Source organism: Apis cerana, linkage group LG8 (genome assembly GCF_029169275.1).
Source record: "Apis cerana isolate GH-2021 linkage group LG8, AcerK_1.0, whole genome shotgun sequence".
Classification (NCBI taxonomy): Eukaryota; Metazoa; Arthropoda; class Insecta; order Hymenoptera; family Apidae; genus Apis; species Apis cerana.
Genome location: NC_083859.1, coordinates 2,909,141 through 2,931,962, shown reverse-complemented (window position 1 = coordinate 2,931,962; position 22,822 = coordinate 2,909,141). Strand labels below are relative to the sequence as shown.

At 23.7% G+C, this 22,822-nt stretch overlaps 1 protein-coding gene across 5 annotated transcripts; it reads left to right on the top strand.

Annotated features, from left to right (window-relative positions):
* Positions 1-1,250: 1,250 nt before the first annotated feature.
* On the top strand, positions 1,251-21,704 carry LOC108004154 (putative uncharacterized protein DDB_G0287265). 5 transcript variants are annotated; one of them, XM_017066857.3, is made up of 6 exons: positions 1,251-1,508; positions 13,362-13,470; positions 19,970-20,005; positions 20,393-20,636; positions 20,983-21,169; positions 21,268-21,704. In XM_017066857.3, exons 2-6 carry the CDS (start codon positions 13,377-13,379, stop codon positions 21,292-21,294), a joined length of 588 nt encoding a protein of 195 aa, XP_016922346.1. In that variant the 5' UTR covers positions 1,251-1,508; positions 13,362-13,376; the 3' UTR covers positions 21,295-21,704. The 5 variants fall into 5 exon arrangements, with proteins under 5 accessions (XP_016922346.1, XP_016922344.1, XP_016922343.1 ...); XM_017066855.3 differs by lacking the exon at positions 1,251-1,508 and adding an exon at positions 9,786-10,263 and having other exon boundaries at positions 20,983-21,148; XM_017066854.3 differs by lacking the exon at positions 1,251-1,508 and adding an exon at positions 9,796-10,263.
* Positions 21,705-22,822: the final 1,118 nt, after the last annotated feature.

Here is a 22,822-nt window from a genome sequence, read left to right as displayed (position 1 = left end):
ATAATATTTGTGATAAATTCTTTTTGTATGTTTCAGCTTTTAATATTTTAATATTTATCTTTTTTGTTTCAGGTTCTACTTTATTTAGCTTTTATATATTATAGTAATTTCCAATTTATTCCAATATTAACTTATATAATTAATTTATATTTGTGATTCTTTAAATAATATGTTTTCAATTGTTCTGTTTCAGATTTTTCAGATTTCTTTAATATTTTAATTAATTTTGTTTTGTTTTTATTAATTTATTTTTTTTCAGATGGGTCTCGATACGTAGTCACCTCCTCGTGGTGAGACCTGGTAATTGACATCATTTTTCAAAATATTTTTAATTAAAAAGATTAGATTGGAAAAATTATGTTAAATTATGTTATAAAAATTACAATACAAATTACAAATTGAAAAGCGATGTCAAGCTAAGAACTACGTATTTTAATCTATTTATTCTTTTTAGATTTTTGTATTATTTAGACTGAATTGCAACATATTTTAAAAAATCGTCATCGTATCTAAGAGATACATTAAAAGCAGGAATATAATATGTATATATATTTTTTTATATTAAAGATTAAAAAACATTATAATTTTGAAAGTGAAAATATATTCTTTTGGTTTTTCAAATTTCATAAGATTGCGCGCCAATAAAAAGTATAGACAAAGAGAGCAAATAGTAAGAGAAGGACAGAGATATAATAAAAATTAGAGAATCAGCGCCATCTTCAGTGTGCCGTAAATGAAACATCCAAAGAAAGGATAGAAATATATTTAGAAAAGGATAGAGATATGATAAGAATTAACCACTGGTGCCATCTCTGGAGAATTAAAAAAGTTATTTTGTAAAAATTCTCAAGAGATGGCGGTAGTGGTTAATTCTTACCATATCTCTATCCTTTTCTAAATATATTTCTATCCTTTCTTTGCATGTTTCATTTACGGCACACTGAAGATGGCGCTGATTCTCTAATTTTTATTATATCTCTGTCCTTCTCTAACTATTTCCTTTCCTTATCTATAACTTGAAAATTATATTATAAGTTTATACGCTCGAAAAACAACTTTGATATATGATTCTTCTTATTGATTTGTTTGGTTAATTTTTTATTTTTTAAAAAATATTTTAACAGAATCCATTGGATTTAATTTTTATATTTTTAATCAAGAAATCAAGATTTTAAGTTATCGATGGATAGTTTCTATCTTATAATATTATCGAGGTAACAGCGCTATTGATGTTGGACGAGAGAAATCGTAATTAAAATTTCACGTGTAAAATAATCAATTTATAATCGATTTAATTCAATTATGATCGATTTATAGAATTTAGATTTAGTATGATTATTGTCGGTTATTTATTACTTTCTATTTGAGAATTGTTAATGTGCAAGTTTAGTGCAAGTTGGGAATTGTAAATGTGAAATTTAGTTTTGAAAAATGTCGTTGTTACATTTTCATATGTGTTTGACTAATATTAGAGTGAATGGATTTGCCACAATCATGATCCGAATATTGTAAGTATTAATTTTAAAGAATCATATAAGTTTAATAATTTTTTCAGTAGTATATATATTTAATAAATTTTTATTCGATTATATCAAAATGATGTATAATTACATTTCTCAGAGGCATTGTTCACATTTTATTTGAAAGTATCGACATTGAAGGTTAGAAAATAAATTCTTTTAAAATATATTTAACATCGAAATTTTAATCATTTTTCTTTTCCTAATTAAGGAAAATAAATTAGATCTAATTCTAGATTTTCATAAAGTAGGATTCACGTAGGATTTTTTAAGAGTTTTATTTAAAAATTAAATATAAAATTTCAATTATATCGATATATTATATTGGAAAATAAAGAAATGCTAGATGGAAAATTTTAACTAAAGAAATAGAGGAATGACGTTTTTTAAAACCATTGAATAGGATGGACGTAGTTAATAACAGGTCACGTATATTCACGTATTTTCATTATTAGATTGAAATTCGAAATGTGTATTTGAATGACGTTCCAAGAAAGGTTTTCGACATCGGTTTTCACTCACCATGCCTGATTTCATATTCGCACGTATTCGTAAAATTTGAATAAGTACGAATGACGCGACGCGCTACTTTGTCATCTTCTATAATATCAATATTTGAGATGCAATCAGATAATTTATAAATGACTACTGAAAAGATTATATTGTATTTTGGAAAAGATCAATTTTTCCATATTAAAATTTGCTTATTTATTTATTAGTTAATTATTTGAAAATTTAAATAAATTAAAAGTTATGTAGAGGTTATGTTTCCTTATATGTGAACATAAAACATAGAAAAATTATAAAGATATACATGTAGATGAGCACAAAATTCAGAAAAAAATAAGATTCTTTCGAAGCATGAAAATACACGGAAAAATATTTTTTATTCAAATAACAATTTGCAATGTTAATGCTCAATCTCGCAATTTGCTTTGAAACTAAATTTATTCTTATTACTAAAATATAAGATATTTCTATTTCTCATTTTTATAGAATATTACTTCGATGAGTATTAATGATTCATTTTTGAAAAAATTTTTATTATAAACAATTCTTTATATTTTATATACTATATTATTAATATAGTATTAATGTGTAAATTTTTACGTAATAATAATATCATAATATAATTTTAATTTCCTAACTAATTCTTATTTAGTTAAACTATGTTAATTTTGGAAAATTATTTACATTACATTTTCGTTATAAATAAAAATCAGATAAATTAGATAAATTAGATATTGAGGTAAATTTTATAATCATCATATCATTAACTAATAAAGTAAAGATATTAGTAAATCAAAAAAAATTCAAAGGGAAAATCACTTTTTCCTAATTGCTTGATCCTTGTATATTTATTATAATTTTATGAAAATTTAAAAGTGGAAACATGCACTTTCCACAGTGCAGAAAAGTTCATGAATTTTAATGGTGTCGTTGAGGTATCCCGTACGGTTATCTATCCGTCAAAGTCAACAGTAATTAAAAGTCTATTAATCCAGGTGTTCGTCGTTGTTCACATATATGTCCACTACTTGTCCCAAAAAATAACATTACAGTACATCAGTTGTCCTTAAATGGAGATGTCCGACTGAAGTTTTTTCATTTACATTAAATCATCATTTAATAGATAATAGAAACATATCTTTTAAGATATCTCGAATCTTCTAATAGAATACAAAAAAAATATTTAATTACATTTAAAATTACAATATGTTTATATACAATTATCATACATTATCTTCTTCTTTCTCTCTCTCTCTCTCTCCTTCTAGAAAAAGATTAAACATCATTATTAATATCTTTTAATATCTAATGTAAATCAAATTCATTAACCATTTTAGAAACAAGATCAAAACATCCCTCATTGAATTTTCCGTTTGTTAAATGATCCATGTATTTTCCCGATGCGTAAATCGGCAATTTTCGAGCGATTTCGAACGATACATTTATGCAAAACGGTACGTCCATCCATAACTGGACGCACCGTGTGAAGTCGAATTCACGAAGAAGCCCATTTAATCCGATACATCTGTAAAAATAAAAGGGCAACGGCGCGAAACACCGCCCACGAATAGGATTGACGGCGCTACGACATTTCACGTGCCTCGTTTCTCTCCCTTTTTTATTGCAAATGCGTATCGGTCGCGCTCCGGTGCAATGGCTTGTAATGCGTTCACTGCGCATGCGTCTCGCACTCTCCGTCCAAATTTCCCGCTCTTTTTACCCGCCTAGGATGCATATCATTATTCTCCATCCTTGGACTGGATCAGTGGGGATTATAAATTTGAGATTAAGTCGATTCAATCGCGATTAGAAAAGAATGGAAGAGAAAAGTCAAAGGACGATTAAATTTGAAGATAATTGGAGAAAAATCTATCTCAATTTGTTATCCCTTTTACAAAGTGGGCTTGAAAAATAAAGAATCAGATTATGTATTGAACATTTTTCAAGATTTTCGATGGCACGTCGTATTATATACGCAAAGTGAAATAGAAATATGAAGATATCAGAAGTAAAGAAGTAGTTAATATCTTGTGGATATAATAGATAGAAGAAACAATTATATGATTTCATTTTGTGGATTCAAGTTGAATTTCTAATTATCGGCTCGCAATCTCCGGGCTAAACGAAGGGTTATTCGTTATTGATTCAGAACTATTGATTCAGAAATAGAAGAGAAATATACTAGAGGGCAACGCCAAATCAATTAGAATACTTCCTGTCTTTAAAACAACTTACATATTGCATACCTTTTTCAGGAAAATACTTCACTTCGCTCACGAATCGTATTAGTTTTTTAACTGTGTGTATGCTTCAATCGATTTATCTGTTCATTACTTCTACATGAAACGTACACTTGTGATTATTTATTAAATGTTACGAGCATTTTTATTTTAAATTTAAAATATTGCTTTTTTACGAATTCAAAAAATTTTATTATCAAAAATATTAATTTGGTATGTAACTTATCAAAAGTAAAGATTATCTGCACGATCGCAAGCTTACATAAACATCTAAAGTATTTCTCGAGAAGAATTAAATGAAAGAATAGGAAAGCATTATTCCATTGTTGACAAGTGACGAAGTAATTGAGGACGAAAGCTAATTTGCCACTCATCCTTGTTTTGATGACTTAGGTTTTACGACTGTCACGAACTCTACAATAAAACATTGTTGACAGCATTTTTCACATGATGAAAATGCTTTGGAAAGATGCTTCCTTCTATGTTTATATATCAAATTTTTAGAATGTGGAAATAATTATCTTTATGTTTTTAATTTCGTGATTTACTAATATTTTTCTAAATCATAATGTTATTTATAAAATTTGTTCTTCGATTAAAAATATGAAAAAAAAAAAAGAAAAAAAGAAACGAAAAGAAGAAAAATTAGAATAATTAGATTAGATTAAAATCAGAATATAACATTATAAAAAGTTTGAAATATAATATATTTATAAAACCAATGGATAGAAGTTTAAATTTTACAAATTATAAATTTCATATACAGTTTCATAGTATGAAAGCGTCTCATTAAATGCAAAATTATTAAATTGCAAGTGTCTAACATATTTTGTATTCATTATTGAATTTATATACTCGTTTTATATAAAATTTCCACGCAAGTATTTCGATGTTCGTTTGATTTTAAATATACATTGATTTCAACGTATTTGACATTTCAATTCAAAATTTCTAATGCTCGAAAGTAAAAAAAAAATTGCAAAACTTATAAAATAAAAAAATTACAAAGATAATATCTCAAATTGAAAAATTGATAAAACAAAAGAACAAACATTGATGAAACAATTAAATTTTAAATATAATAAAATTTTGTAAGATATATACTTGCAATGTTTAATATTCATTTATCCCATCAATTATAAAAAATCCAATTTTAAATAGTCGAAGCCACATTGCTTATTTATTTCGAATTTTCCTTAATTAATGCAAAAGTCAGCCGGTGTTTCGCTCTATATAAAATTCTGTATTAAATTCTAATTATCCTAGTTTACACAAACGATTCGAAATGTCGTTATTTTCAACTATAAAATTACAGTAAATACGAAGATAATATCTCGACTGAAAACTCGGATGAAATATTAATACGAGAGATTTATGATCTTTGTATAATGATATTGGCTTAAAATAACTTGGTTCCAGGTGTGCTACTATGCGACATTATGTTATGTGGTCGGATTGTGAATCGTTGTTACCACTAGCTTAGAAACACATGGCCGAGAGAAACGTAACCTCTACCACTTGTTGGTTCTTTAAATATACAAGTGTCTCTCGACCAATGGAAATTATCATTTATCTATGAATAATCCACTGATAAAAATATTTTTCCTTGAATTGCTTAGAAAACAAACTCGCATTTAAATATATCCATGTATTTTTATATAGATGAATCTGAATATATGAAATAATAAAAAAATCCATAATTGTATGTCGAATAACATTGAATATGATCTATGTTTTAGTGATATTTTAAATTTTAAAATTAATTTATTATAGTAAAGTGGCGTTGTGAGAAACTATAGTATCATTTTTCTGACGTGGTAACGTTATTTTTGAAAATTATGAATTTTACGGCGATACATTTAGCATACTTGATGTAAAATAAAAAAATTATGTTTTCTAATTGGAACAAAGATGAAGATTTTCATCGTCTAGAATAATTAACAAAAAATATCTAGTGATTGTTCTTGATAAAAAATCATAATTATGGTAGCCATAGACGGTTTAGGGTGCATTAGTACAGAGTTACTTGGGCTAAGGTTGTTTAAATTAAAGGTTGACAACAATGAATTGCGATTCATTATTGTTAACGATGAGAAATATCATTTGCAGGTAAATTTAATAATATAACTTTCTTTAATCTGGTTACTTGTCGAGCTTGATTAGTTTTTATTTGTATTTTTACACGTATTTCTGAATGATTTATAATATCTTAAATTAAAACTTATTTTATTTCAATAAATTTTGGAAAGAAAAACAATGAAGAGAAATTTTTTTTTCTTTTCGAATTTTAAATTAATTTTTAAATACTTAACTATTTTCTTTTGAATTTATATATGTAAATTTTTTTATGTATATAAATTTCAATCCTTTAGAAGAATTATATTTATTTCCTTATATTAATAAGAATTTTTAGATCATCTTTCATCTTTTTTTTCCATTAATGAAAATTTTTTAGGATTCAGAATTCAAAATTTTATTTCAGAATTATATAGAATTATTCGAAATTTTTGTTTTTTCTAATCATCAAAAAATATATCGTGTTTTTAATTCTGAGAAAAAGGAGAATAATATTCTCGAAACGAAAGCAAATTACATAGAAGAGCTGCAACAGATGTGTCGGTTGAAAGTTACAATTAGTTAAGTGGACATTGTTATATTTCTAGAAATTTTCAAATTTAAATTTAAAAAAAAAAGATAATTTTGTAAAAACTTTACCTTTATGAATTATTTTAAATTTTATAAATGATTTTTTTATTATTAATAATAGTAATTATTTTTCACTCTGTCTTATATGTAGTTATATATGTTATATAGCATTAAAATAGTATAAATTTCTATTTCTCACTTCAAATCTGGACTAATACGTACAACGATTTAATTCAGTATTGGGGATTTAATACGTTCCATAGTTTCATCAAGGATGACACGCGTCATAGAGATTTTCCTTTATTACGCTCTGTTTAAGAGCGACGATAGGCCTACTCTGTCCGCGTAATTAAATTTCATCCTGTTCACATTGTTACAGTTGAATTCATATACCGTATTTCAATTCCTGAAATACGTTTAAATAAAATTTAACATGAGATTTGCGTACAAAAATTTTCTTGTTAATTCTAAAAAAAAAAAATCTAAAAAATAATTTCTTTTAAAAATACTGTTAATATTATTAATTATATATAACTATTCTTTATTTTAAATCTATTCCTATTTATTTTCACTTATTTTACTTTAATTTCTTTGATTATAATAAGACTATAATTAAAAGATTGAGATGTTTATAAAAATTTTAGAATGTAATTAATGTTAATTGTTGAGATAAAGAAAAAAAAAAGAAGGGATAGAACCTTTTATTCTAGACTTGCTAGAGAAACTCATCAGTAGGGCTATCCAACAGATATGTGTTTTTAGACATCAAGATCTTGGAGGTTATATCAAAAAGTGTACTTGCAAAAAATATGATCCATGTGAACTTTTTTAGTGATAAATATAGGAGAGCTGTGACAGTATTGTAAGTAAAAGATCTCAAATCCTTCCTCTCCGAATCAAGCAATATATTTGCGGTGTTAAAATCATTTTGTCTTATTTTACATTCTTGATTTTTTATCAAAAGATTTTTTTAAAAAAATATTTGATTCCACTTTTATATCAATATTTGCATGTTCAATGTGGGTTTTATAATATTTATAATATTATACTGAAAAATACAGAAAATAATTTGTATTTATTCAATGTATAGAGTTAGAATAAATACTCGTTTATTTACACTTTTCATAAGCTTCAATTTTTTTAAAATAAAAATTTATTTTATTATTTATTTTTGATTATTTGGAAAAAATATAATATATTTGAAAAACATTAATATGGCATCAATTAATTTCTGAAACAACAATATCATTTTAAAGTATAATTAACTATTCGTAATATCATAATTCTATCAAAAAATAATAATAAAGTAATATTCGAATATATTTCATAGTAATATTTGAAAATATTTTAATTCTAATTACTTATTTTTTATAAAACAAGTAATTAAAAGTCAAGTTAAAAATAAAAATTCTAAAAAACGATGTGCCAAATTTTTACTTTTATAATTATATATTAATAAAGTTATATGATAATTTATTAAACTGTAATTTGTAATATTTGCTAAATATTAAACAAACATTAACTTTCAAAACGACTATCTAATTCGATAATGCCTTTACTTCAAAACTTTACACATTTTCGTAGGCGCTTCCTGCACATAAAAACCACTTTCATAGAGCGATACTATACTATACTCATAAAACTTCAATCCAATAAAATCGCAATTTCCATCTAATAGGCGCATTATTACCTTAGGACTAATCAAATTTTTCCAAGCTCGTTTATATATGTTAATTAAAATTTAAAGATTTATTTAAAAAAACAATTAATAATATACCACATGGATTACATACGTGAAAAATCAATTCTGACATGAAGAGTATTAATTTAATTGAGTATTAATTTAATCTATTCAATCATTTAAAATATTATATATAAATGATAATTTAAATATATATAATAAATATATATTTAAAATTTCACATATATAGAATATTTTTATAATTAATCTAGTTACAAAAATTTCAATATTGAAAAATTATATTATTATTTCTTTTTATAACTATGAAATGTTATCAATAACGTAAAGAAATACATATTGAAAGATTGTCTAAGTTAATAGTGAAGTTAATAACTGGTATAAGTTAAAATTCATTAACTTATATATTAAATTGATAAAGTAGATATATACTTATAAAGTAGATAGAGGATTTAATATAAATCTTTAAATAATCTAATCAAAATTTCTAATATGAATAAAGAGAGATATATTCATACGTATATTTCCATATAAATTTCGATATATGATAATTAAAATACTTTACTTTTTTTTTGAAAATTGATTTTTGAAAATTTGATTTTGATAAGATTATAATAAAATAAATATATATATATATATTTATATATATATATTATTAATCATAATTATTTTTGCACTATAATACAAATAAAATATCTTATTATTTTTATTAAACAATACTTTTGAAACTTTTTTATGTAATCTAAAATTTTTTATTGTTTAAAAATAATTCTTGAAATTAGATTAAATTTATAACAATTGTGAATTTATAAACAATTGTAATTGTTGAATCGATTTTCTTTTTTTTTATATATAAAAAACAAAATTTTTAAATTGATCTATTGAATAATTACAAATATAATATTATGCATCTACTATAAGAGGAAATATAGATATGTATATATCAACGCTATAGATTAATATGTTTTGCATAATCGATGTCGCAGTGATTTCATATATGATTTTTAGAATATCTTTTTTACATATTTTGTTTAAATAATTAACGTTAGGATTTTTTATGAATTCGAAAATTCGTAATTTCTATACGACTTATACTTCTTCAATCCCAAATATCGATCGATCGATCGATCGATCGACTCGAGTATCTAACCTTAAAATTCACCAATCAAACAGAACATTGTATGGAATCGCGAAATATATCTCGATTCTCACGTGTCGGGATTGGTTTAATACACGATCCCACGTAAATTCGAAAACGCGAATCCGTAATTTCAAAGGATGTACACACACGATCGCAGTGGATGATTCGGTACGAAAGAACATCCCAATCCGCCAACGCAGGTGCGCGCTCAGAAGGCGCGCGGTGAGTTAACCCCACCACCATACACCACCATACTCGGCCGTGTTGCAGACACGTCTATAAAAGCCTTCATCGTGCCCGCTCGCTTCGAGTTAAGTCGGCAAGCCCTTCGATCGGGATCCTACAACGGGTCGAACCGTGTCCGTCACTCTACGATTTTGGTGAACTTGTGCGAGCGGATCGGTTTCCCTGAAACTACGATTCCTGACCAAAGGACGTCTTTTCTGTTTTTTTTCAATCTCGAAGGTGAACAAACTACTTGGGAATATGAATTTACAAAGTTGCAGAGTTGGTATACTGGTTTTAATTTTATTTTTGAACGGAGAATTTTTCGAGAAAAGTGTTCGAGAATAGTTGAAAATTTCGTTTTGTCGAGTCTGATTTCATTTTTTATTTTTTTTTCTTTCTTTCTTTTTTTGTTCGTTCGTGTTTTTGAAGAAAGCGGCTTATTTTTGAAAGTGATATAGGGAGAAATTAATGAATAAGTGATGGAGAGAGAATTTCGAAGATATGGAGAAAGTGTGCATGAAATTTATTTAATATTTTGAATTCTTTTTAAAATATTTTTTTTTATTTTTAATATTAAAATTCATTCTACGAGATATTTTAGACTTTGTTATTCCATTTTTGTTTATAAATTTGAGATCTAAGATTCTTATGAGATTCTCTTTTTAGACAATTTTATGATTTTCATAGAAGAAGATGAAGAAAAAAAAAAGATTTAACAAATATATAATTTTTTTTATAAAAATTATATTAACATTAATTTTAAATACAATTAATTTTATTATTTAATTTTTTAAATACAATCTTTTTTTTCTTGTTTAGTTTATACATCGAAATTATATAAAATTTCTATTGAAATTTCTAAATGTTATCTATAAAATTTTTAATTTTTAAAAAATAGTTTATTCATTTTTTTCTACTTCAAAATATGGTTGTATCAATATTAACTAGATAATTTTATAAATTAAACATCATCAACATTTTAAAAGAATTTGAAATAATGAATTTCGAATAAAAGAAATTTTACTTGAATATTTCAAAATTAATTTTGATGTAAAATTTTGAAAATACTTTATTTATAAAATTGTATTTGTGTGAAAAACATTATTAAGTTTTTTCAATTTTCAAAATTGCTCTTAATTTAAATTCAATCATTTCTTCGTTCTTTCTTTCAAAAAAAAGAAAGAAAGGGGAATTAAATTATTAAAAGAATTGCAAAAAAACTTGTACAAGAATGCAAGAAATTTATTTTTACAGAATGAATATTTTATCGATTCATGTAAATTATATGCAACATTTTTTTATTCCAGACAATTTTTTATCATTTATTATATAGCTTCGAGATCATTTGGCAATCTTTCTCTTTTTAAGTTATTTTTACGTAGATTTCCATATCACATCCAATTTTTTTCCTTTTAAAAATTCATAAAAAGTGAAATAAACGATAATCGATATAAGCAATAAATAAATAAGATAGAACATCCCAGCTGTGATAAATCTATTAACACTTTTTCACTTTTTTCGACATTTCTCTCTGATATTTCTTGTTGCGTTTAATCTCCAATTAGAATGAATATTTATCAAAATTTAACATTTTATTACATAGAAGCTAATAGAAGCTAATAGCTCTTTCATTCCAATTAAATATACAACAAAATTGAAACTTGTAAAATATAAATATCTATATTGTCTATACTATTTTGTAAAAATAAAATTAAATATCTTAGATTTATTTAATTCGAAAATAGATATATTTATTGTAATTTGTATATCTTCAAATTTTTTATTTCTCCTCTTATTGATTTTTAAAATATATAAAAATCATATATTGATAATTTGATAATTAACATGTTTAAGATAGGATATATGTGTGACTATAATATTCAAGGTATCATGTATTTAATTAAAAAATATTATTATTCGAAATTTATAAAAATTGTTAATTTTGGAATTCAACAGTTCTTCAAATGTTTTTCTCATACAATTTTCATTTTCATTTAAATTTCTCTTAGAACAATTTATTTCGTAAAAATTATAGATATAGAGAATATTTTAAATCACCTAAACGTGTTAATATCACTTTAACTTTGCATCAATTGCTCTTTTGTCAAATATAAAATTCATATAAAAAAGTTGCACAAATATTATTGCGTATGTTCATGATCAGTGGAGATTTTAATATTTATAAAACTATATTATTCAAATTCAAAATTTAAAAGGAAGGAAATTTCATGTGCATCAATATAATAAAATATAGATAATTTGCATATAGTTATAAGAATAGCTGTGAACACTCTTAGAATCAGTTTCACATGTTAACTTTATGGAAGGAAGCTTTAGTGCTGTAGCAATTTCATATTGTTATTGTATTGAAACTTAAATTTATGTAAGGGAACAATGAAATAACGTATAAAGCTATTCAATATACCATTTCTGAATTATTATTGCACTAACTAAATAATTCCACCTAATATATTTCAATATGTTCTTCTAAGCATAATACAAAGTTGATAATATTAGTTATAAATAGTGAAGATAAAAAGATAATATATTTTAAATGTTATCTTGAATCTATTTTATCAATCTGTTATTTTTATTATTCTTTTTGTTTAAATAAAATTTAATGCTTAAATAATTTCGTTATGAATATTAGAAATTTTATTAGATTTTTTTTTTATTTTCAATTCTAATCTTCTCTTTTAATATCGTTAATAAACATTAATAACATAAAAAACAAAAAATATTTTATATTTTATTTGATTTTTACCATTTTTTAATTCAACAATGGAACGTATAAAATTTTTGAAAATTGATTAAAAATTTCTATTATTTTTTAATTTATATAAATACGTATTTGGAGAAAAATAACGAAAATTAATCAGGAAATGCTTGCACGCCAAATATGTATCGCAAAAAAAAGGAGGAAGAATGAGCTAAATATTTTTATTTTTTCTAAATTCTTTCATGTCATTACTATTTTTCACTAAACGAAAATATTTAATTCCACGCGAAAAAAAAAATATATATATAGTATCCATTAATCATGTTTATTTTTCAAATAATTTTTTTAAAAATTGTCGAAATTATACGAATTCCTTTAAATAAAAATGTTATATCTCTACGCTATTATACACACCGTATAATCGATGAATATGATTTAATTTAATATTCTGGGAAAGGTAATACAATCCCATAATAAAAAATTAATAAATTACTATTTTATTTATATATATATATATATCGTAAAAATAATTCTCTTTCCTTTTCGTGCAAAATTTGATTAATATTCAATATTGTAATTTATCAAGATACCTCAATCTTTCACTGAATGTTAAATTGACAAAAGATTTAATTATTTTTTTCTTTATTGTTTTATATAGAATACCAATAGTCACATGGCGATCACTTCGGTCAACTCACAATCGGTGACGGTTCTTGTACGCACTTGGATTTTCATGATAATCTTTTGTTTCGCGGGTGGTGTAGCAGGTATGTATATATGTTCTTTTTTTTTTAATTATACGAATAATATTTGTTCATTTCAAAAGCAAAGAGAATTCGAACGAACATTTAAATAATATATTTTTTTTTTAAAACTTAACACGTAATTCTACATTTTAAAAATAATTAAAATTACACTAGAGATTAATAACGAACTTGATTTTGAATACTCATTTTTTATATTAAATAATTTAAATAATTTAAAGTTAATTACAAAATTAGTATTAAAACAATTTGAAAGAAATTTAACAAAATGAGGAAAGTTTTTGAAAAATATTTAATCGTAACTTGTTTACTCACTAGAGATCCTAAAGATTAAACTTCCTAACCTCACTTTCTGCAAATCTAGCAACATTTGCATTGCTTAGGGGCACATATGTAGACCAAAATGAAATCTCGCATTAAATGGGCGTAAAGAAGCTTTGACTACAGTCAAATGTCTCATCATTAAGGTTTAATATAAATTTATTCATCAAGAAATAATTATCTAAATATATATGAAGAAATATCCCTCAAGCTATTAATTTACATATCTTGGTTATTCATGGTCTTAATTTTCAGAAATTATATCTCATAGAGATAATTACACTTATTCGTAATACAATTTTAGTTTTATTAAACGAACAAATTACAAATTCTATTATGCTAAATTTTATTGGAAAATTATGTATCGATAACGAGAATAACGTTATTTTCATTTCCGTTCCATGAAAGAAAAATACATAGATGTTTTTAAACTTCAATTTAATTCATCGAAAATTTAGAAAATTTATTATAAAGGATCAGAGAAACAATATTTTCGTTATACTTTCGATAGTTTTGAAAGTATTATTAAATTTTATTTTACATATTTGTTTCATCGATTTATTTCTAATTATTTGCCAGTTAAATAATGGATATAATTTAAAAATATTGCTGCAAAAATCAATAAAATTTATATTACCATAATAGTAATTAAATGTTACCCTTCGTTAGTGAAGTGAACTTTTTGTAAATTTTTCATATTGTTAAATTTCATTCACATATATCTATATTAAAATCTGATATTTGTGAACAAAAAGAAATGGAACAATTAATTCAATCTCAAATTCAATCGTTTCGATATAAAATATATGTAATTTTGTGAAAATAGTACAATTTTAATTGCAAATCGAATCTGTATCTACATTAAATTTATGCCACGGCTATGATAAATAATGTAAGGGATATTGCAATAATACGAGGGGAAAAAATGAGTACGAGAGAAATATTTAAAAAGATTGGTCAATTCATCAGCCACGCATGCGAATGTTATATCTAAATGAAGATGAGGAAAAAAGTTGCACGTCTCTTGAAAAATTAATAACTATCTTCCTTCTTTTTATTTTTATTACTTCTGTTCGATTCGATTAATAATATTTTGTAAACAAATTTCTTTATTTAATTCAATATTGTTATTGTTTATATTATTTATTAAATTTAATAATTTTTGAGATTATAAATTATTCAAAATCTCGATATTGAGTTTGAAATTATTTGTTGCTTTTTCATATTATACATATTTTGTTTGAGTTTTAAAATTGCAAATTATGGAGATGTTCGTTAAGAAATAATGTTAATAATTTATAGCTGTAATTTATATAGAATAAATTAAAGAATTGAATATATTATTTATGTTTTTGAATAGAGATTAATTAGGAATATATATATGTATATATATATTATAATATTAGATTAAAATTTTTATAAAATAGAAAATCGATTCATATATATATAATTATAAAATTTTTATATTTAGATTTGAGAATCGATATTCAAAATTTTTGACATCATTCAATTTCTTTAATTTCTTTTAATTTTTTAATTTTTTAATTAATATCTTTCAATACTTTTTATATAAAATTCTAAACTTGGATTGTAAATTGATTGTATAATTTTTATAACAAGATAAAGGAATTTAAATTGTATTCTAAGTAAAATGAATTGTTTTTACATTTTAGTTATCTGTCTGATTTATTTGGCCATCTTCTACTGATTTTTCTATTTTTCATTTTAATAATTATATTTATTACTTATATTTTCTTGTATTTCTTCCCTTGAATCCTTTTTAGTTTCTCAAAGAGATGTAGACAAATAAAATTTTAAATAAAAGGGAATAAAATATAGAAAAATATATTTTTAACTTAATCACTTTAACGTGATTATTAAATCGAATAAAGCAATATGAAAATTTTAATTTTGCGTAATAATAAATGGAATTTTATATAGTTAGCGATAATTTGAAATACAAATTTATATTTTTAATAATCGAATATTGAAATATTTCAATAAGTATAAACTTATAATTCGGACAGTTCGTTACTATAAAACAACTCGACAAAACTCATTTAACTTTCACCTTCCAATTGTAATTTAATTCATTATATTGAAATTATTATATGGATTATCATTTGTTCTTTCGAAATCATGTCCATTTTGTTTCATATATTATTATCTATTTAATACATACCCATATTTATAATAGCAATAATTTATATGGCAATAAATTAGGTTAGATATTTTTATTTTTATAATCTTTCTAAACTAAAAATTAAAAATTTTTTATTTTTAATTAACAGTTAAAAAAATCATTTCAAAAATTAAATAAAATCCGTCTTCAAATATTATCGTCACCATCTTTAATCGACATCCTCATGTCAACACTTCAATTTTTGTTTTCGGTAATTTTCTAGTAACTTTCCAATGTAACATAATTCCAAACTTGAATTGAAATAAAATTCTCAATATCGTTCCGTTTTTGATCTTAATATAATTCTGAACTTGAAATATGAATTTCTTCTGATTCGAGTAAGTAAAAAAATTTTTTAATTGGATGATAAAAATAATTTGGGTTTTATCTTAAAATAAAAAGGTACCCGGATACTCACTTATTGACGTAAGGGTGAAAAGGTGGACCTATTTTAAAAATTTTCCATGAACCAATTCTAAAAATATGTTTACAATATATCCACATAATTATCGCATCATTCTTCGTAATATATCTATATATAATTTAAATAAAACATTAAATAACATAAATAAATTGGTTCGTTTCGTTTTCCTAAATATCTCATTTTTTCATAGATTAGAAATTATAAGTGACGATAATATTGTGTGCGCAAATATTTCTAAAGTAAGTTCCTCAATATTATTAAATCATGAATGAAAGTTCCAGTCGAGATAAATAGAGATCGTTATTAAATGTGAAACGAAACCTGGTTTAACAGAAAGGGTTGCTTAAGAAGGTGTAACGTGAACAATAATAACAAAGTTGGTGCAACTTCGATAATGGGATCATCTGTGGTCTAGCGATCCCTGCTTCCATCCATGGGCCGCGTTAAATTTTAATTACACATTGAGAATCTCTGCGCATTTACAAGTTATAAGATTAGCAACTTCACACGTTCCAACAGTTTTGTGCTGGTAACCTGTTGCAGCTAGTCCTCGCCAGTCGGCGTCCTCTCTCTCCTCCTTCGCGTGTTTGTTGATCGATATTCGAATGGATGGGCAATCCGATATTTTGTGGAGAAAGAAATGAGTGAAATTGTTGAGAATAATGAGAATTTTACTCACGAAAATTTATTATCTTTTGTGAATTGGATTTATTAGAAATTGAACGCTCTTTTCGTGGAAAATTTTAAAAGATCTATTATTGGAATAAATTTGGATTTTTTTTTAATTATTATAGTTGCAATTGTTATATTTTTTTAATTTTATATATATAATATATATTTTAATTTTATATATTTGTAAATTCAGTTCTTTTTAAATTAATATAAATGATTTCAAGACATTTCGAGATTTATTTTTTAATAACCATGTTTTTTTTCTAATCTGTCTTAATAACAAATTACTTATTTTATGATACGGTGTAATTTTATTATTTAAAAGTGTTGTTGCATATCAACGCGGTATAAATTTAAATGAACGTATGCATATGAGATTTGTGTGTCTGTATGTATATTAAACTCATGGAAGTATTGTCATTCTCTTCATGAAAGAAATTAAATAATATTTCATAAGATTTAAAAAGAAATATATATAATTTTTGTTGATCTAAATTTTTACAAATTTTGACTTTTTATGATCTAATTATAAAAATTTTTATTCTCTCATATTCATTATAATGAAGAATAGATAAAAAAATAAGATTACAAGTTTCAGAAAGAAATAAGAACGTTTAAGGAAAAAACACAAGTAAGAATATCCATTTCCATATCTATCCATCGATTCAGCTGACAAAAGTAACAATTGATTTTGCTGTTCACGACATTCTTCCCTCTTTTTTGTTGCTTTTCTCACTTGAGATGTGCAACACAACGTGATCCATTCCTTTTGTCCTCTTTAATATATTTTAGTATGGAAATATTATAATATACAGAATGAATCATATATTATGCGTGTCAACTAGAAACAAAAAATTTAAAATATATGATTATTTCCTGATGGATAAGAAAGAAACTTATTTATTATTTTTAATTTTGGAGTGAAAGAAAAGAAAGTTTGAAATTAATTTTTAAAATATTTCTTTCTCAAATCTTTCAACAATTTATTTTTATTCTTAAAAATATTTTTTACTTCCAAATGATACTGACAACATAACAAATTGAAAAATAATAATAGTTTTCTTAAAGCTTCTTTAGCTTATTCCAAATCTAATTCACATCTTTTCCAAAATTATTTGTCTATTATTGTTATCATCTTGTTTGTTTTAAAAAATTCATAATCTTTGTATAATTTATTTGTAATAATTTGCAACTTCGTTTGAATCACAATTATAATTTCTATCATTGATAATTCTTTGTAACGGATAGTTCAAGTTTCATCCAAGTTGCAAGTATATGGAGCAGGAAAGATTAATCTTTATAATATTACACCTACGGAAAAATTTGATTAATGTTCTGAAATATATATGTTTTTTTTTTTTTATCTTACTTTCAATAGAATTTCGAATGAAATCCGTGTAGCTTTTCATTTTCACATATCAGCCTCTTAGACGTTCTGTTGAATTTTTAATTAACCTAATTTAGATAAGCACACTCGCATTGTTTCATATATATCATAATGAGATAGATTCGCCCACCTTAGATTGTCATTCAGAAAGATGAAAATCATTTTTTCATTCGATATATTAATATATTCCTTTATTAATTGCTTGTTTAATTTGTGATTGATTAATATAAATTTCATTAATAAAATATCGATTTTTACCTCACAATGTTCTTATATATTATTCTTTCTGTGAAAAGTAGAAATAATCAACCACAAATAATAATATTTTTTAGTGAAAATTAAATTGAATTAAAATTTTTATGAATTAAAAAAGAAAATAAAACGAAAGGATATTTTGTTAAATTTTAAAATAAAATGGTCTTTTTTTCCCCCCAAGTGAAGAATACAAGATTAAAATTTTCCAGAATTAACTTTCACAATTATTTTTTCATCAATGGACTCTGTATCCACTAACAGTGAAAGTTACTATCGTTATTACAGCAATCTTAACACACTGTCCATCGACTCTCGAAAATTATTCTTAAACTATATTAAAACATAAAAAAAAAAATACGTATAAAGAATAAAAATCTTTCAAAAAATCTTTCTTCAAAATTTTAAATGTATCGTTTTATCAAAAGTTCAATTGCACTTTGTCAAATTTTCTTTTATCAATATTTTATCAAAAACAATCGTCTCTCTTTTCACATACTTTTTGTCTGATTAATTTAACTCAACTTCTGAATGTATAAGAGTCACTTTTACGAAGAGCTTGAAAATTTCAAAATGGAAGCTCCATTGGGATCTAGGGAGGATCCATTAGGATTTATCTTTAAAAATATATCTTGTTTCAAAGTGATATTCAATTGATTTCGAGATACGAAACACCTTTGAAAAATATGAAAATTTGAGTATGGAATTCCCGCAAGTACCTAAAATCTTTTTTATCTTACAAATAACATCGGTGAAACTAGATGAAAGGTAGCATTAAGTATATCAGAAAGTTCACGCATGATTTTATATCATTCGTTTGTCAAAGTATTTTCTTTTATCTCTATATTGCATTACATACTGAAAATATGCTGAAAATATACAGATAAATAAAAAATGGTGAATATGGTGAATACATATATGTATATATATATATATCGGTGAAAAAGCTTTGATATCGGTTATGAAGATTATAACTGATCCGTATTTTTATTTCGAATGCGAAGAGATAATATTAAAAAGGTGTTTAAAAAGTTTAAAAATGTTTACATTATTTTTTTTAAATTATTTTTATAGCGCAAAAATGATTTAAAAGATTGGAAATAATTTTGGCTTAAAAATGTAGTTATAAAAAGTATAAAATTTTAATTTGTATATTTTAATTGAAAAATTGAGATTTATAAAAATTACATTTTGCAAACATTTTGCAACATGAGATAATTTAATAAATTCAATGATGAAATTAATTGTAAAATATTTGTTTCAGGTTCTTGTTTAAGCTATGGACATTCATGTTGGGGAGGTACGTTTTCACCTTTGATTAATTGTAAAAGGATTTTCACTATAGCGTGAAAAATTTTTTTCCCTCTTTCTGCCCTTTCCTAAGATAAAAAAAGATTTTAATAATAAACTGTTAGCAGTTAGTTTTTTTTTATTAATCCAAAAATTTTATAATGAATTTATTTTACATAACTTGTAAATTACAGATATACAAAATCTAAAGTGAATTATGGAAAAACGAAGACTAATAAAAAAATAAAAAAAATGCAAGAAAATCATACATAATACAATTTTTATGAAGAAATTCTGTTTCTTTTGGCTTTCTATTTCTCAAATAGCATGTTTCTAGCTTTATTAAATATACTATAAAATTATATATAATTGTTTTAACTTAATTTCATAATTGCAGGTCATGGTAAACGCAATGGAGGACATAACAATGGATATTTAGTGCCATCCAAGACAATAAATGAACAAGGTGTACCATATCTTACAAAAGATCAATTCATACTTTCCCGTTTGATTGGTCGACCATTAGTATCTAACAAATATAAAGGAAGATGGGATAGGCTTTTCAAAATAAAAGCTAGTTTTCCAGAGCATTGGAATGACGATGAACTTGATACCCATCTTATTAACAATGAATCTATTCGGTAAAAAAACATTATAACAAATAAAAAAAATTTTAAACATTTTATTTATTACTCTATCATGATATATGATTTTAATTTATGATATAATTTATGAAAAAATAATTTATGATAATTTGTTACAACTTATTTTTGTTTCTATAACAAAACTTGATAATTGATTTCAATTAATATAAAATAAAATTTTAATCATAAAATATTCTGAAATGATGAATATTTGAAAAACATTTCTATCTATTAGATTTAAAATTATCTATTAGATCTATAGATCTAAATCTATTAGATTTAAAAGATTTCCAGAGCATTGACGATCAATTTTAAATTATATCTTAAAATTGTGTTAATACAGAGATCAAAACAACAATGAAAACATGAACCAGAATAAAAGGAAACATATCGAAAATGTGCAGAATATGGCAGGATACGACAATATCAACGACGAAAGGAAAGAAATTCCAGAAATATTATTGATATCGAATAATGAGAACAATCATCGTGACAGTAAACCACAAAATGTAGAGTTATTTAAATTTTTGGTATGATGAAACACTGCACTTTGAAACACTTTTGCTAAATATACTGCATTGCAAAAACTTGAATAGTTGTGATTAATTATGTTAATTATTATTTTCAGAGTAATACAAATGGTAATTTCGAATAAGAGAAACGAATATTGCTATCAAATATAATGTAAAATAGAAATTGTCATAACTATATTGTAATTGAACTAATAAGAATATTGTTTAAACTAATTTGTTAGAAATCCTGTTTCTCATATTTAAAATTGAATTATTCGATTATTCTATTAGTAGTTTATATAAATCCTATGATTTTATCTTTTTAAACCTGTATTATTTAGTTAAAGTTTCCATCGCAATATGTAAAAAAATAATTTATATTTTTATTTTATTATTTAGTAATAAGAAATAAATAAATCATATTTATTATATGTTATAGGACGAATATGTAATTAAGTAATTTAAATAATTAATTAATTAATTAATTATTAAATATAATATTTATATTACTAGAAATATATAAAATAATAAATGAAATATTACTGATAAGAAATTTCTTATTTTACGATTTTAAAATTTTTTCCTACTTTTTTCAAATCAGGTTTTCGTATATTAAATACTATTACTGTATTATGAAAGACTTATATTTATTAGAATATATTTTACATTGAAAATTAAATCGCATTATAATATTAAAAAAGAATAAAAAATGGTAAAAAATTGATATCTCGTATTTTATTTATAATTGGCTAACAAAAGCAAATAAAGACAAAGAAAGCAAATAATAAGAGAAGGATAGAGATATGGAAAAAATTAGGGATTCAGCGCCATCTCTAGAGTGCCGCAAATGAAACACACAAATAAAGGATAGAAAATAATGAGAGAAAGATAGAAATAGGATAAGAATTGACTATCAGCGCCATCTCTTGAGTGTTAATAATATCTTCCTAAAGAATCATTTTTCTTAAATTCTCAAGAGATGGCGCTAACGTTTAATTCTTACTCTATCTTACCTTCCTTTAAAAATATGTTTAGTACTTTCTTTACTCAAAAGATGGCACTAATGGTTAATTCTTATTCTATTTCTATCTTTCTCTTACAATTTGCTTTCTTTATCTTTTGATATGTTTAATCTGCGGCACTCTGAAGATGGCGCTGATTTCCTAATTTTTACATATCTCTATCTTTTTCTTATTATCTATTTTCCTTGTCTCTACTTATTATAAATACATTCAAAAAACAATTCAAAGAATAGATGTTTGATTAACTTTTATTTTTTTTGTCCAATCTATTAATTATAAATCTTAATAGAATCTATTTTTTATTATCACACAAAAATTTAATATTATCTTCTCGAAACCATTCATTTTTTTTATTTTATATTTTTTAATATTATCAAAAAAGCGCGAGATATTTTAAATAATAGATTTAGTATGAAAAATATTTAAATTTTACGAGGTTGGTAGTATACGTGAACAAAGTATCGTTAAGTATCAACTTGTCAATATAATTATATATCAGTTAAAATAAAGTATAAAGTTCTTTTCCATTTTATTTAAATAAAATTCACCACATTTAATTATGAAGTTATTATTATTTAATAATACAATATGATTTTATATATAATATTATATGTAACTTATGGTGTTTCGTAACAATCAAAAAGTCAAG